This window comes from Helicoverpa zea, chromosome 2, assembly GCF_022581195.2.
Source record: "Helicoverpa zea isolate HzStark_Cry1AcR chromosome 2, ilHelZeax1.1, whole genome shotgun sequence".
In the NCBI taxonomy this organism is placed as follows: Eukaryota; Metazoa; Arthropoda; class Insecta; order Lepidoptera; family Noctuidae; genus Helicoverpa; species Helicoverpa zea.
The window spans coordinates 5,079,168-5,095,638 of record NC_061453.1 but is presented as its reverse complement, the minus strand read 5'-3'; the positions used below and the strand labels follow the sequence as shown (position 1 = coordinate 5,095,638).

The window sequence follows — 16,471 nt, the reverse complement described above, 5'->3', positions numbered from 1 at the left end:
TACTTAGCATTTATACCCTGTTATTATATCAGCTCCAACTTTTTTTGCAGTAAACGATTATGTAAAAAAAATTGTTTGAGCAAACTGAAGTTTAGAAATTATAATTTTATGAGTGCTTCATATTGATGATCTGGTATAGATTGTTTAAAAGCACTCAACTGAAAAAAAGTTGAGGAGCAAGCCTCGTAAGTTACTAATTAGATAGTTCTTAGGTACGAAGTGCAGGTAGCTGCAATACCGTCGTGGTCAATAAGTAATGCTCATCTAGGCATCGAGTAAATATTAGTATTTGTAAGTTACATGGTTGTTGATGGTGGTCACCGCGTTACCCCAACGCGCCGAGGCACGCAATGGTTTGTAGAGGCGATTCTAGAAAACGGTCGTTTTGCGATTAGATCTGTGCAGGAGGAAAGGCTGGGGTGTGCAGTGGTGGGGGAGGGGTGTTGTTAATTGCTCCGTTTTGTGAACACGGTCGGTGGCGTGCCCCGTGGGCAATCAGCGGCCTCTGACTGATTGCTTTTTAAATAGGTTTTATGCCCGCTAAAAATGTTTCGAAGGAAATCAAAGAGAAGTTTCGTGAGGGCCGATTGTGTAAACGCGACCGCGTACAAGTTGTTTTATAAAAGGCAAATCTGCCGTGACGTACATGTACTCTACGAGTTTATAATTGTTTCAATGTCTGATGAAATCTTGTTTAATGTTAAATTATTAAAAGATAAGCTCGTTGAGGAGTGAAATCGAACACCAAAACTAGTGCGCCATAATAAGGATGTCCAAAGTCGGTGAAAAGTTGCTATCAGGTGCAAAAAAACGGAACAAGCGTGCTAATAAATTGGCGTACACACAAACACTTTTATTCGCAGACATAAGTAAGGTAGCGTGCAATCAGGACGTTGCACATAGCGCGGACTAGGCTCATATTCGTAACAGCCCTAATGGAGCAGTTGCAAATGGAGATAGCACACACAATTTAACACGGGCCTATTAACCGAGTCTGAGCCGATGGCGTGACAAAGCGGAGTTAGCTCCACGCCGCGTGGCTGCCCGCTAGGTGTTCGTTACAACTGGTAAAGTGCCACGGAGAATGTATTAAATTTGCTTTTATATAGTACTTCTAATTAATCTTTAGTTCAACCTCGTTTGCTTCTGTTTGCTTGACCAATAAATTTGCATGTAAAAGGTCGATTGGCAACTCTATTTTTTATTCTGTTCAACATGTCACTTGATATACGATTTCACGCAATCTTTTGGTGTCGTTGAGTATGTATGTTAGTGTCAAAGTTATTTATTACGAAATTTCGTCTCATCGTTGTATTGAAACCAATTAATAGTGTGCATTTTTCTTTAATTTCGTAAATCAAATTATTATCTGCCAAATATACACGTCATCGAAATACAAAATCGTAAGCGAACATCTATGTAAAAGGTGTGACAACAGAAAAACAATTGCTATTTTAATTGACAACATTTTAATTACAAAACACCACAAAATCTATGGGACATAAAATGCCACATCTCTGATTGCTTAAGTACATCGCTGTGTTATTTCTATTATAGCATTAGGTACTTTATTACATACATTTAATACTTTAAGTTGTGTATTTAATACTAACAATACATACATCGTACCTATATGAATAGTTATATATTTATAATATAATATACAGTATGTTTGCACAATGTCGTGGCGTTGTTCCGACTCACTAGTACTATACAGGGTGCTGCAGTGCCACATCACACGCTCATAATATGATATCACTCGCGGTGACATTCATTTGTTTGTCGCTAACGATTGCCGTTCCTCTTTTGTTTGTTACATAATGCCAAAGTTTCCGACATTGCTCTCGAAACAATCATCTTTTACGTAATTGTGTAGACTCAATCTCGTTATCTCATCGTTATGAAAATATCTCATACGGAATTGCAATTAACACAAGTTAAATCTATAGACTGGCGTCTGAGGGCACGTTATAGTGGTCGAAAAACGAAGGCTGTAGGTGAGTCAAGACAGATCAATCCTTGAGATGAGATCGCGAGATGGCAATCGTAGATCACTGGTATTGTTTACGACTCTATGGATAATATTTTGTTATCACGAAGATGCAACACTGTGGAGAACCTTGTGGAACATTTCTTACATATAAATTAATCGACAGCGGAGTGTTTCCATTCCAGCTTATTTATTTACTTTCTATTGTAACTTACAAAGCTTTGTCTAATCACTAGTTTATCAATAAGTAGTTAACACAACATCAATTATATTTTACAAGTTCTTATATCAAATCTGGGCTTATAATATCACATAATATCCCGGACAGTCAATGTCCGTCTCAAGAAAATAATATTCGTAATACAGGTCATTTCCGAACGGGAAATTCTCGTGCAAAACAATAGTGCAGCGGACGAAACTGAGTCAAGAGAAACCATAACCAAACAGGTAAGACGACCGAACTATGGCTTCTTTCTTTATATCCAAAGCACTCATCAATATAGAGTTTATCACTTTGTTTTTGATAACACTTTTGTTCTTGGGAAAGTTATAAGCACTCGGATAGAATTTTTCACTTTAGGTTTGTTCACATTATACATGTATGGGCTCATCGTCGTCTTCATCGTCGGAGCGCCTGTCGGCGGGGGTGTCGGGAGGGGAGCGGTGCGGGGGCGCGGGGCTGCCCGGGTCGAGGTCCGGCGAGGGCGTCCGACGCGCATGCGCGTAGTAGCCCAACGCGCCCAGCGCCGGCGCACCCAGGGAGCCGAGGTGTGCTGACGGCCCTGGCAGGCCCAGCCCGAGAGGCGGGACACCTCCTAGCGGTGCACCGGGGTATAACCTGGTGACAAAGCATATTTTTATATGATTGGTGTTTGTTTTTGGTCTCGACTTTGATCTAGACCATCTTGTCTTACACATTATCTCGTCAGAACGTCTCGTAAGTAAGCACGCTCAATCTAGACTCGAAGAACCAAGAGATTTAACAGCAGTCTATTTTCAAACTTACCGGTAAGGCAATGGCTTCTGCAGCGTGTTAGCGCTGGCCGACGCAGCGGCTGCAGCGGTTGCAGCGGCCTGCCTGTAGTACAAGTCAGCGGCTGCGGGCGCTGGTTGCGCTGGATACGCCGGCACTCCCGGCCAGTAGCCGCCGTAAAGCCGCTGGAAGGCTGCATAGTTGCCGGCTTCAGCTAGAAGTTCAAGCCCGACCGCTGTTTGTCGCTTCCATTTTGTCCTGGTGAAGAAATATGTGGTTAAGTCTGGTGTTTGGTTTCTTTTATCTAAGAGTAACTGTTGAAGAGTAGGTTGTTGTTCAAAGGTTTTTAAGTCATATATTCTTAGGGATTTCCACGCTTTAATCACATAAGCTAAGTGAAACTGTAGAAGTGTAAGTCTCATTCAGTATAAACTCTGACGTAGAATTAAGTAGATAATGTCTGTTTGGTTTTATTTTTACAAAATTAACGTTATTTAAGAATCGAAAAAAGAGCAATTTCAATGAAATCTTAGAACATAATAAACGACTATCAAGATCACCAATAAAAATACTCAATAGCAAAAAGTTCGATTGATAAAAAGTTCACAGTCCATTAGAAATTGAAATAAATCGTCATGAGAATCCCACAAGTACACAGAATCGATTTATGTCACATTACAAACTTAAATCGAGTCTAAAATTCTGTGAACTGCCGTTTACGGACCCCAGAGCCATAGATCACGCGATGTGACCCCAATCGTCATCAAATTTGTCACAGTGCACTCGAGACTACAATAGGGATACCACAGTGGTAAAACTAATAAAAAAATGTAAATAAAATAATAAATTTGACAAAACGTCTTGGGCACTAGTGGAGTTGCTGGAGCGTGGTCGAGTACTTTAATTTGATTTATTTGATTCGGTTGGGAAAGGGTAAACCCGTATAAATTACGCTACAATACTCACTTACTCTGGGTTATTACTTTAGTTTACAACGGCTCTGTCCCACAATGCTATTTAGCAAAAACTTTAATGGTTGTGTATTCGCAATGAATGATGATGTCAATTCAATAGGAATTTTAATAAAACATACATTTGTGAAAAATAAAAGTGTTTTTCAGTGGGTTTTAGTGAAGCATTTTGTTTTCATCGTGTATCAGTAATTAAATTAGGTAATGCAATCCTACAAGACTTTACCAAAATAAAACTAACCGTTGCTTTTGTTTAGTTAATTTATTTTAGGCATTAAAAATTGACCTCCATTGATATAATTAAATTAATGCATTGAAGCAATTAAGTATATCCCACTATAAAAAAATGTTTTCTATTTCGCATTTAATTTTCCGCACGCAACAAACAAACGCATCCCCATTTGGAAATTTAATTGAATTCCGCAGTGGGTACTCGATTAGTTCCAGAAGTGGTTGTTTATTGTCGTCGAGTGAGGTTTTTATTAATTCGTAGGGAGTCGTTCGTCGCATTATCATTGCTATTATTAGTCGCGTTGTGTGCGCCCATTGTTAGCGCGCCCGCGGCCTCGCGCTACCAGCCGCTTCACTGGCCACCTCGTTAATTAATTTCTATAAATGCATCATTTAATTTTATTAAATGCAAATGAGAGGGGGAGCTCATGTTATAGCTCGTCATTCGTTTCACAATATTATTTTTTGTAACTCCATTTAATATCATCTGTCTAGTTAATTCATATTCTAATACATAAACCGGCCTCATAATAGACGCATTTTAGCTTAAAATATAACGTTAACTCTTTAAGCCGCATTAAACCCGATCCTAATTTAAATACTACACTTTAATTATCAGTAGCTGACAAATGATCGATAGAAAGCTATGCTCTCATTAATCATGTTATTATGACGTCTCGCTCTTAGCGTCCGTCACTCGAGAGCACTTATTTAATTGTCAAGTGCTGAATGAGTTGCAATCTGCTCAGTGACACTATTCTTTTTATTGCCGCCGCGGGCTACGAACAAAAAGCTCTCGGAGCGCACTTAAATTTGGACTGGCATCTCAAGTCTCACCTCTCGACAGACAGTACACTGCTCTCTGTCTAACTCGAGGGCGCCACGCGAGAGAGCCTCGCCGCCGTCCCTGTCCCGCCGTCCCCCGGTGGAGTCTGACTACGCCCCGCCCAGTGGTTTAGTGATTTGATGCTGCGTGAACTGATTCAATTGTTGTTCGAGGAGACCCGTCCAAAAACGGGCCTTAACAGCTCTCGTTAAAGACGAAAATTGTCCGGTAAAACGATCCCGCTTACGACCTCTCCGGGGGGGAGGTTGTTTATCTCAGTTTGCGTTTTTCGGCGACGTGATGCGAATTCGGCTTGTATATCCGGCAAACAAAGAGCACTTTCATCGATCGCTGCGAGTCGCTGCGGGCTGGGCGCTTACGCTCTTAGGGCGCTCGCACCGAGTCGGGCCCAATTTGAGCTTTATCGAACGTTATTTATACGCAGCTTAGAAACTTTCAGAAACATGTTTGTGTGAGCGCTCTTATGGGAATTGTTTGAAGTGTAAGCACTCGCATTGTTGTGAACATTATGCATGTCGATTTGAAATTATTTTTTAGCTTCGGCTTTTTAATTGATATTTATTACAGAGGTGAAAAGTTTAAGGATATCGTTTCAGTAATTTTGTCCGAAGTGATAACACTTAGATATATCCACTTAAAAAAACTTATATTAAAACTTAAATAAGGAAATGTAGGTACGGTCACGGATTCAGGGGCAACTATGCTAACCAATTTGTATTATATATACAATTCATAAATTGCGTGCACAATAGTTTAAAATAAAAACTTTTATGAACTCTAATTACGAGCTATTTTCATAGCAAATTGTATTATAATCTGTTTATCTGTGGACTTAGTTTTTTTATGACAATTGTCTTTGATACAGTTTTTCTAATAAAAAATAATAATCTAGACGTAATTAGAATAAAGTACATCTAATGCCTATTTACATAAATTGAAATTTCGCATAAATTGACCGATTTTGTCAACTTACAAATCTTATTTTCTTTCCTACTTAAAAGTAAAACCCAAAAAGACTAGATATAGGTAGTAGACCGCATCGCGTTCGAGTCTTTATAAAAGTGTGTGTATTTCATAATACATAGTTACTTAGATAATTATATATTAATCCGAACATTTTTAGGTGGCGACTTGCCATCTTAAATAATCTGAAAATAGCTAGATATGTAACTTCCTTTAAATAAAGAATAACTTTTAACAATCACAATTATTACATAGATCATCTCTTTGATAGATCAGTCACACCTCTCACCTGAGCGCGCTAGTAAAAATATGGACCACATTTAAAAAAAGATATTTAATTACAATTGTGGCAATTTGTCTGTCTACATACAAAATACGTAATGTTATTTTAATGAACAAGTAGGTAGGTATACAATAAAACATTTCCTGCAAGTGGAACGCTCACTAATACCAGATTGCATCACGAGCCAGACTTAGAACTGCAAAATTGCTATACAAGGAATAATCCGTCTCGCAATCCGCTTATTAAAACCCGGCCAAAACTGAAATGGCATTTGCAGTATAATGATTAGTGGTTAAATGATAAGCCGGACGACCGGAGCGTCCTTGCAACGAATCCCGTGTCTCTGCCGTGTAATTTGGAAGGGTTCGCCATAACCGATTAGGCTGGTTCTCGGTAGCTCCGCGAACTCGCGGAACCCGCGCATTATGTCATTAGAGATGTGTAAGCACACGTACGGAATCTTAATAAACCTGCAGCTATTTAGGATGCTAGAATCAATCAATTGAACAATCGATTGTTTAAAAACCATGCGCTGTTCGATTGTTAAAGTTAATTTACGACTGGTGACTTGTTAACTATTCTGCAGGTAAGGTATTAGTTGTTATCGAGGGAGACTTAAATGGTGCAATAGTAGGAAATTGCTGCATATTTAAAGTCCAATGGTCTCACTTACTTATTTACAGGATTAGGTACTTGCATAAGTATTTTCCTTATTCAAAAATTAACTTTCATACCTTCTACAACCAACTGATATTGAAACCAGAATCGAGAAAAAATCTGGGTATCGAATACTCAATACAGGTCGAGTTTTCCTCCTAAAATCATCAACATGCAGATGAAATACTCACAAAATCACCGCACATTAGTTGAAACAAAGAAACTATAAAATAATAAATTGTGCGTTCTGCATATCCATCGTTTCATATGTTGTGGTGCGAGGCTGCGCCACGTAGCCTGGGTGATCGCAGCGTTTATACAAATGATACAAATTTACGAGAAACGCTAACTGGTTAGTCGCTAACGAACGCTCTGTTACGCGTGCGTTTCAGTTTCCATATGAGTAAGTGATCTGTCATGACGTTGGTGCGAGAAAAGTATTTTTTTAGTCATTATGTGAAAGTATTGGACTGGTTCATAAAACTTTTCAGCTTTGCCGTAACAATGATATTTTTTTCGAAGCCTCTATAGCACATATTCATAGATGAAACTATCGAATTCATTTGGATTCTTATTCCATTCCTACCAAAAGCAACTTATCCTTATACCACTTATCAGTTAACAAGAGCTTGAACACAAACACCTTTTCCGTGTAAAAGCACGGTCAATAATTTACCTCAAACACGACATTCAATTTCGCATTACTAAGTCTAGGCAGCAGCTACAGCAATTCACAAACATTATGACTATCGCTTAATAACGGACAGAACCGTGCGACCAAACTAGTGGCAACACAGGTAGGTGTTGTTACGAGCATCATTACAGAATACGTCATTAGGTAATCGCGATGGATTACACGTTTCGACGACTAAACGCCGATAAACGACATTTTGTTCGCGGCCCCCGGCTTATTGTGAATTCACGATCGTTCCGACAAAATATTATAACTATTGATGAATCATGCTGTGATTCAGTCTATGGAGGTCGGTTATCTAGGTCCGTTCATGTTTTGGATCTCTAATAAGTAACCGCGATATGTTTTGCGGCTATGGCGGAAAATATTTAAAGGTTTTTCCCACGTGAAGAGTTCCTATAACGACAGGATGATTTTTCTTGAAGAATGTTGATAAACGGACGTGCCAAATAAAGTTCAAGGTAAATCGGGAATAACCGTTTATAGAATTTTTGTAATGGGCTTTCCATTTCTAAAAGACATTATCGCTATCACTAGCTTTATACATTCCAATAATTCTCAATTTTCCTACTACCGTCTCCAATCCTTTCCATGATAGATTTAGGTGAGCAAATAAGGAAGCTATTTGGAAACAATTAAGCGAGCACACACCGGTGGAGCCTTAGGACAGTGACGGCGATGTGGTGATTAATAAGAGGCGTGTATCGGCGCCGGCGCGCCGGTGACTTGCAGCCTTTGTGAGGCTGAGCCGACGGTCACACGGTGATGCCACTAGAGGTAACTGTTACGTTTTAACAGCTATTACGAGTTAGCTACCAAAGTTCTAGCATTAAGATTTGGCTGACCAACGCTTAATATTAAACATTTTTTTTTCATGTATTTCATCTCATTAGAAGGTTTACCTATGTAGCTTATTTGATATGATGATGAATCAAGACAAAAAAGGAGATTAGGCAGTAAGTATTTTGTCTAATTAACGAATTTAAACTGGCTAACATGAATAGTCGAAGGCTCGAAATAACAATTGAGATTAACACCCAACAGATGTTAACGTGAAGAGCATTACACAGTGGTAATTCTCCTCGGTTGTTCTTACACCTGTCGCGTGGGAGTGTTCCAGCTGAGACACTTACATCCAGCATATCGACGCAACAACACTACAAATTACTCATGTAATTGCGAAAATAGACGCAATTCAAAACAAAACAACCACTTTCTATATAGAAAATTAGCCATGTTTAACAAATTATATCCAAAACCCATTAAAAGCAACCACGCCAAATCAACATAATGATATTAATTTTAATACATTGTTGAAAATCACTAAGCAAGTAGGCAAGAAGTTATGTAGCTGTGTAATTATTTATAACTAGCTTCTGCCCGCGACTTCGTACGCGGATCCTGTCCCTTATGCCAGCGACTACGGGGTCAGCAAAATAAAAGGTCTGAATCATCTGATATTGAATTTTAAGGGCCCGTTGACTTGAAAACAACGGAATACGCATAGCCATTAGAAACGTTCCATTTATTTATTTTTGTACTTCAACGGCAAAAGCACAGCAGACTAAACAAAACGCTGAGAACTGAACCGCAATAGACGTGACCATAGGGATAAAAGTAGTGATTCTAATTAGTCCACATTTAAGTTGTGTGTGGCAAAAATATTACACGTATATAATATTGTACGTAAAAAAACATTAAATGTTACTGAGATGACAAAGTCGTGATGACTTAGTGGAAGTCGTAGTGGTTTATTGGGTAGAGAACCAATCTCTCAAGTATGAGCGTGCGTCTTTGATTCCAGGTCTGGCAAGTACCTGCCAATAGTGCCAATGCAACTTTTCTCTCTTGAGATAATAACGACAATAATAATGAGATATAAGCACCGCAGGACATCTGAGGCTGATGACGGGGTGTGGCGACCCCGCGGGGCATATATACTGAGTTCTCCAGGGAGAGTATACTGTCCCTCATCTCCGGCCGGTCGGAGTGAACCATGACGGGGGTAGGTCTCACGACTCTGGCTTGGCTTGACCGTCCAGAGTGGAGTCGGTAGAGCAGGGTTAGTAGCCCTGCTCGGAGGATAGGTGCCTCGTGGTAAGTGACAGGGAGCGCGTAATCTGCGTTTTAAATCCGCCGAGGTATCCTCTTGTTGCTATTCAGTGACTGATTCTCGGGGGCCCAGTAAGTGAGCTGGCGAGTCTCCATTTGCCATTTTTACATGTATCTAATACATTGTCATCGGCAGGTGCCATAGTTCCCGTAGTTTCCCCATTCCTAGTCCATTAGCATCCCATCACAATAGCCCAAGTAGTATTCATCCACAGTTAGCAATGGTATAGCACAGAACCGGGGATTGTCTTTTTTTTTAACGACGTCCACCGGGGATTGTCCTTGGGTTCATTTCTATAGTGTATAAAGGGATAATCGTCGGTTTTCTGTCACCATTTCATTAAAGTTGTCTCAAAAGGGCTTCAGCGTGTTGGCTTCGGCCTCTCGTTTGCCTCCCGAAAATTCAGAACTCTGTAGTCCTCTGTGTGGAAGAGACATGCAAAATAATAATGAGATATATATAACGCAACTAATTCGGAGAGTGGGGGCTCGTGACGCCACGTCTAGGTATGTAAAATTTGTACTAAGCAGTGACTTAACACAAAATTCAAGCGTGTTATATCTTCGTTATTAATTGTTTGTGAGAAGGAGAAAAGAAAAAATACGTGTCCATTATTTTAGGGTTATCTAAAAGACGGACTAATTACTTTCTTTGATTCACCATACCTATTTCATAACATTCATTTCTATACATTTCAAGTGTAGTATTGCTCTTGAAGTTCCACATCAGGTGTTCCAGATCTTCGATGTTTATACGTCAATAGAGAGTGCTTATCAGATTGAACCACTTTTGCTAAAACGTCATATCTTCATATGCTATAGTCTAGCTGGGCTCCTGGAGTTCCACATCAGGTGTTTTAGATCTTCAATTTTTATAAGTCAATAGAAAGTGCTTATCAAATTGAACAACTTTTGCTAAAACGTCATACCTGTATATGGTACAGAAAAGCTGGGCTCTTGGAGTTCCACATCAGGTGTTCCAGATCTTCAAATTTATTATCTCAGCTGAAAATGCTCATCAAATGAAACAATTTTTGCCATGGCACCATTTTTGTATCTCTTATAGTTTTGTTGGTCTGTTGGTGTTCTGCATCAGGTCTTCAAGTTTCGAAGATAAATTATAGCCTATATGTTGACCAGGCTTAATACTGATACAACAAAGAAAAAATCATTGAAATCCGCTCAGTAGTTCGGAAGATTAGCGTGTACAAACAAACAGACATACAGACATACAGACATACAGACATACAGACAAACAGACAGAATTTTTTTTTTGGATTTGTGCTCCATTACTGTTTCTAAACCCCACCCAATTATTATTTTTTTTATATATTCAATGTACAGACACAGTTTTTTTACAGATTTATTATATGTATAGATATAGATTAAGCAAAAAGCAAACGGCGTGTCTTGTAAATAGGTAATTAAAATTAATTGTTTCACTTTGGGTTATTATGAAAAAGCTTTGTGTTTTTCTAAATTAGAAGTAACCATTGTTCAAAAATAATCCATATATTAGTATAATTTATTCTGTATCCGGGAACCAGAAAATCGGTGCCCATACTGCCTATTATTAGTAGGTAGTACCACCATTCTATTTGGCCACGCCGATATCAAAACTAAAGGAAAGTGACCGCACACAAAAGCCATTACATCCTTCAATTAACTTCGATTTCACACCCTTTCACGAACCGAAAAATCGAAGCCCAAACATTAGTTTAACCGAAATTATAGAAAATCAACAAAAACCGAGACAAAAAGGTGCAGTCCAGGCGGCAGGGGCGTGGACACACCGCGCGGCGCCTGCGCAGGTCCCGAGCTACTGTCACATTTAACTATCGCAAAGTTTGAAAATGGAAAACTGACCTAGAGAAAATAAAAAAGACAGCAAGTACCCGTTTAATTTCCATTAGCTACCGAATCAAATTTTTGAATAGGAAACGGTAGAACCAAATGAAGAGGCTCCATTTTTTCTGATCGTAATGTAAGCACAAAAACCTCATACGCTAGTGTACTGGAAGAAAAAAAACAAAGCTAGACAGTTTTTAATAATGCACAATCTTGATTAGAAAGATGGTATTCAATCAATAGAAAATTAGTGTAGTTTGTTATTAGCTACCGTAGTTTTTTGTAAAGGAGACTTCAAAGGCGGCGATCGGGCCCTAATTATGAACGTTTGTTTTTTTAAATAGCCTCTCCGGTACCGTCGTTGATAAAACTTCTATGTATTGTTATAATAATTTCGAAGCATGAAAATAACGACGACAATTAATAGAACTTATAATTCTGTTTTTGATAGTTCTTTACAGTTTAATTTTTAAATAAATTGAATTAATAAAAAATAGTCTGCATTTTTTTCTTTTCGTCAGAAATCAATGCTAAATCAAAAATTATGTTAAAATAATCGTATCTACATAGAGGCTTTAAATGTTAATACGTATGTAATTACATAAATGGAGATTGGGCCCGGTTCGGGTCAGTAGCAGGGACGCACAGACTCGCTGACTCAGCACTGCTTTGGAAGAACGCCGACTGTCTCACGATCTTCGGCGGCGCTTGTTTCAAGTTACCAGCGTTTAGTTGCTATAATTATGACTTATAATTGTTTGTATAATGTTTAATTAGAATTGTTTCAGGAAATTTATTTTCGGAACTAAAGAAGCTTCTTATTATTTTTAAAGAAAATCTTATTTAAGAAACTTTTAATATTTTAGCGTATCTACGATATCGTCTATCGTCTTTCATTAACCGACTTCCCAAAAAGGAGGAGGTTATCAATTCGGCCGGTATGTTTTTTTTTTTTTTTTTTTTCTATGTATGTACATCGATTACTCCGAGGTTTATAGACCGATTTACGTGATTCTTTTTTTGTTCGACTCGGAATAGCTGCCAGTTGGTCCCATAGTCATCAGGTCAGGATCTGATGATGGAAACCCTGAGAAATCGAGGGCAACCTTCGAAAGTTGTAGGCATACACAGGGTAAAAACTTGACACTCAGGTGTACGCCTAAAAGCACTATTCAACTGTGAAGATTTGGAGCTGATCTGATGATGGAAACCAGAGAGGGTCGAGGGAACTCGACAACTGAATATGTAAACTACCTCGTGTTTGGGCTTAAATTATTTGTATTGACAAGACCTTTGCAACAGTGAAGGTTTGGAGCTGACCTGATGATGGAGACCAGAGAAAGTAAGTCGAGGGAACTCGACAACTGAATATGTAAAATACCTCGTATTTGGACTTATATTCTTTGTATTGATGAGAACTTCTCACTTGTATGGATAGTGACAACTATTCGTTTCACTGAAAAGCTTTAAATAAAAAACTTTTTTTCAAAAAAATTAAACCGACTTCCCAAAACACTAAAAAGCAAAAAAAAAAAACTATTTTTAGGTGCATCGGCCTAGAAGTCGGTGGCAAAATTAACTTAGTAACATCCATTAGACACCGACTTCTAGGCCGATGCACCTAAAAATAGTTTTTTTTTTTGCTTTTTAGTGTTTTGGGAAGTCGGTTTAATTTTTTTGAAAAAAAGTTTTTTTTTTCATTGTATGTTTTATAAAACCTTTGTTTACAATTACACCGCTTGATGCTTTTATTTTGGACCACAAACTTTACAATAGATATTAAATCCTGCGCTTGGGCCAATCAATTGGTTGTTAATTGTTTTTGTTACTATACGTCTATGCGTGTAATGCTGCTACTGCATTCTCTTACTCATTTCACTAAGTTGAATATTCTAGAACAATACTCAGGCGTAGAACTCGCTATGCACCAAGATTTTATGAATAAATGAGTTCCACGTAAAATTGGGACGAGTAGAGTTTCAATTACTTTATAAGTACAAATGAGAAAAAAATTATTTATATTCTTAGTTGTGTTTCAAAACTTCAGATAGCTATAATATCAGCCATCTGGTGTAGTATTTAACCTATAAGTAGAAATCTGCTACTTACAGTGTAAAAAATATCCGAATGATTCTACAAATTATTAATTATCACTCAGAATAATATTTTCAATTCAGTTTAACCTACTATAATGAACTATTGACGTAATCAAGTTCATAAGCTACTTGATTAGATATTTTAAATGAAATAACAACATGGGTTTTGTCAATTTCCTTGTATAATTTATATCATTATTGGTTAAGTTCAGTACATAAAGGATCGTATAAACGAACGCACTGTTTAATACTAGTTATAAAATTATAGATGTTCTATTGTTTTTATACATACTATATAATATAAAAAGAAGGTCCGTATTGTGTATATGTGTACAGTTGCATACTGCTTATTTATTTGGCGACACCGTTTTAAATAAAAATAAAAAATAAACTAAAATAACTGGGAAGTGTTCGTATAATATAATTTCCTCGTATAAGTAATTCCGCGAAAAATTCGAGGAAATCTGTTGACGAAATACAGGATGTCAGCCTTGGTAAAGTCCTGATAAAAATAATGATTTTGAGATCAAACCTCATTACACCCTAAAAAAAAATCTCAGAAATTTGTGACCATACTATAGGGTAAAGGCGGGATAGATGCCGCAGTGGGATAGATGCCCCATTTTTAAAAAACCTAACTTCCCATGCTCGCGATTAAGAAACAACCGTTTAACTAGAAGCCACAAGCACCCCGCACCTAAATTAGCCACGCGCCATCGAGGGATGAGGTCGCGTTTCGCTCGTGTATGAATTCATCTCCGCGGCGAACTTACAGCGAGCGTAAAATTTTTAAAGGTGAGTATTTGCTGTTGTATAACTTTATAAGTAGATATTAATTCCATCAATTTTTTTATTACGTATGTATATTGTTTCATGAAGTATACATTTTGATGTAAATAGTTGCTCTATTGTATTTATTTATTTAAAAAAATACTAGGGCATCTAACCCTGTCAAAAAGGATAGTTGCCCTGATTTTTTACGGTATAGGTGCCCCTAGGGGCATCTATCCCTCCATACACCACGTGTACCCTGAATGTATTATAAGTGCTTTGAATATATATTTTTCATGTGTTTATGTATAGGTATTTACACTTTTTATTGATTACGAATGATTTACAGTTCAAACAGTGAAGATGAAGACAATTCACTTAAGAACAAAGTTAAGGAATAGAAAACTAAAGGTTTGCCGGTGAAGAAGACTAAAAGAGATGGGCAGGATGAGCCTAAAGATACAAATAAAAATAACTGCATATAATGCTTTGAAAACTATGAATAAACAAAGTCTAAATCCGACTGGATTCAATGTGTAATGTGTCAGTGCTCGTTACATGAAACCTCTATACTTTTCAGAAATTTTTGCTCGAGATGTAGAAAACTTAAAGCACTGTCCGGTTAAATATTATGATGCTAAGTATATTGTGTTATTTTAGTTTTTAAGAAAGAATGATTTTTATGATTTTGCATGTTGAAACTAAATAATTAATATTTTATAATAAGTGTTTCAAATATAAAATACATTATTTTTGTTGAACAAATACTTTTAGAATATTATTGTGTTAATTTTAATTAATCTGATAATGAATATAAAAAAATTTTAAAAACTGCAAAATACTTTTCATTTCAAATAAATTAAAGTCAAAAAATATATAAATATTATTAATATAATATACTTAAACAGTATGAAGGGCATCTATCCCGCACCGTAGGCATCTATCCTCGCTAGTGTTTTCAAGGTGGGGCAACTATCCATAGGGGTAGGCATCTATCCCCAAAAATTGAGGTCTACAAAAAGCTAAAATCTGCAAAACGTGTAGTATATAGGTCCAAAAAGACAAATCACAAATAAACATAAAGGATTAAACTAGTTACATTCATAGGTGTTATTAATGTAGAACCAATATTTATTAAATTATAAGCATATTTCAAAAAGTGGGGCATCTATCCCGCCTTTACCCTACTATGCTCGCAATTTATAGGTACCTAGGTACTATAATTTCTACTTCCTCCATGCTTTTGGAAACATTACAATGAACAACGAAGTCCTAAATAATTTATTTCCCGAAAATAAATATTAAGATAAACTTGGCTGTCGCTCCTTTTAAAGTACCTCCCTGTCCCTGTAGTAGTCCCTGGTACTCAGCTGCATTCGGTTAGACTGGTAGCCAACCCCAACATAGTTGGGAAAAGGCTCGGAACATGAAATATTAAAAATAACTAACCTTCTATTCTGATACCAGGTTTTGACCTGCGTATCTGTTAGTCCTAGTTTCGCAGCCAGTTCCATGCGGTCCTGCACGCTGAGGTACTTCTGTCTCTCGAAGGACTTCTCTAAGGTTTGCAGCTGGTGGTCCGTGAAGGCTGTTCTCGCCTTCCTTTGTTTCTTCACCAGCCCCGATGAGTCGCCTCCGCAACTCTTGCTCGACACATCGTCTGAATCGTCTTTGACTCCTGTTGAAGATGAAATGGTCGTTAGTTCTCTTATATTTTTCAATTAGATATTTAACAAAATATTTAGTTGTAGTCATTTCTGTAACTAATATTTGTACGTATGTCCTACTGTTTATTTGATTTATTGGTCACTCTTTCCTAACCCTATACCTTTCATCTCCCTTTTCCATTCTATATTAGGTACCTACTTTGATTTCATGCTTGTGGTATACATGTGTTACCTATGCATATAATGGTTAATATAATTTGGATCTAAAGATTTATTCACTTAGCAATTAAGGCTTCGTCTACGAGTCCCTAACCCCTCAAATATCGACCAACAGAATATAATTTCAAGTAATCATATTAAGTCCTCAA

The 16,471-nt window shown here is 37.5% G+C and overlaps 1 protein-coding gene across 1 annotated transcript in view; it reads right to left on the bottom strand.

The window, feature by feature from the left end:
* Positions 1-1,452: 1,452 nt before the first annotated feature.
* LOC124644071 (homeobox protein B-H2-like) overlaps positions 1,453-16,471 on the bottom strand; it is a 30,707-nt gene continuing 15,688 nt past the window's right edge. The window contains exons 2-4 of the mRNA XM_047183278.1: positions 15,886-16,114; positions 2,997-3,221; positions 1,453-2,828 (exon numbers count right to left, since the gene is read on the bottom strand). Of these exons, the coding sequence (XP_047039234.1) occupies positions 2,582-2,828; positions 2,997-3,221; positions 15,886-16,114 (701 nt within the window). The 3' untranslated portion in view covers positions 1,453-2,581. The remainder of the gene's footprint in view (positions 2,829-2,996; positions 3,222-15,885; positions 16,115-16,471) is intronic.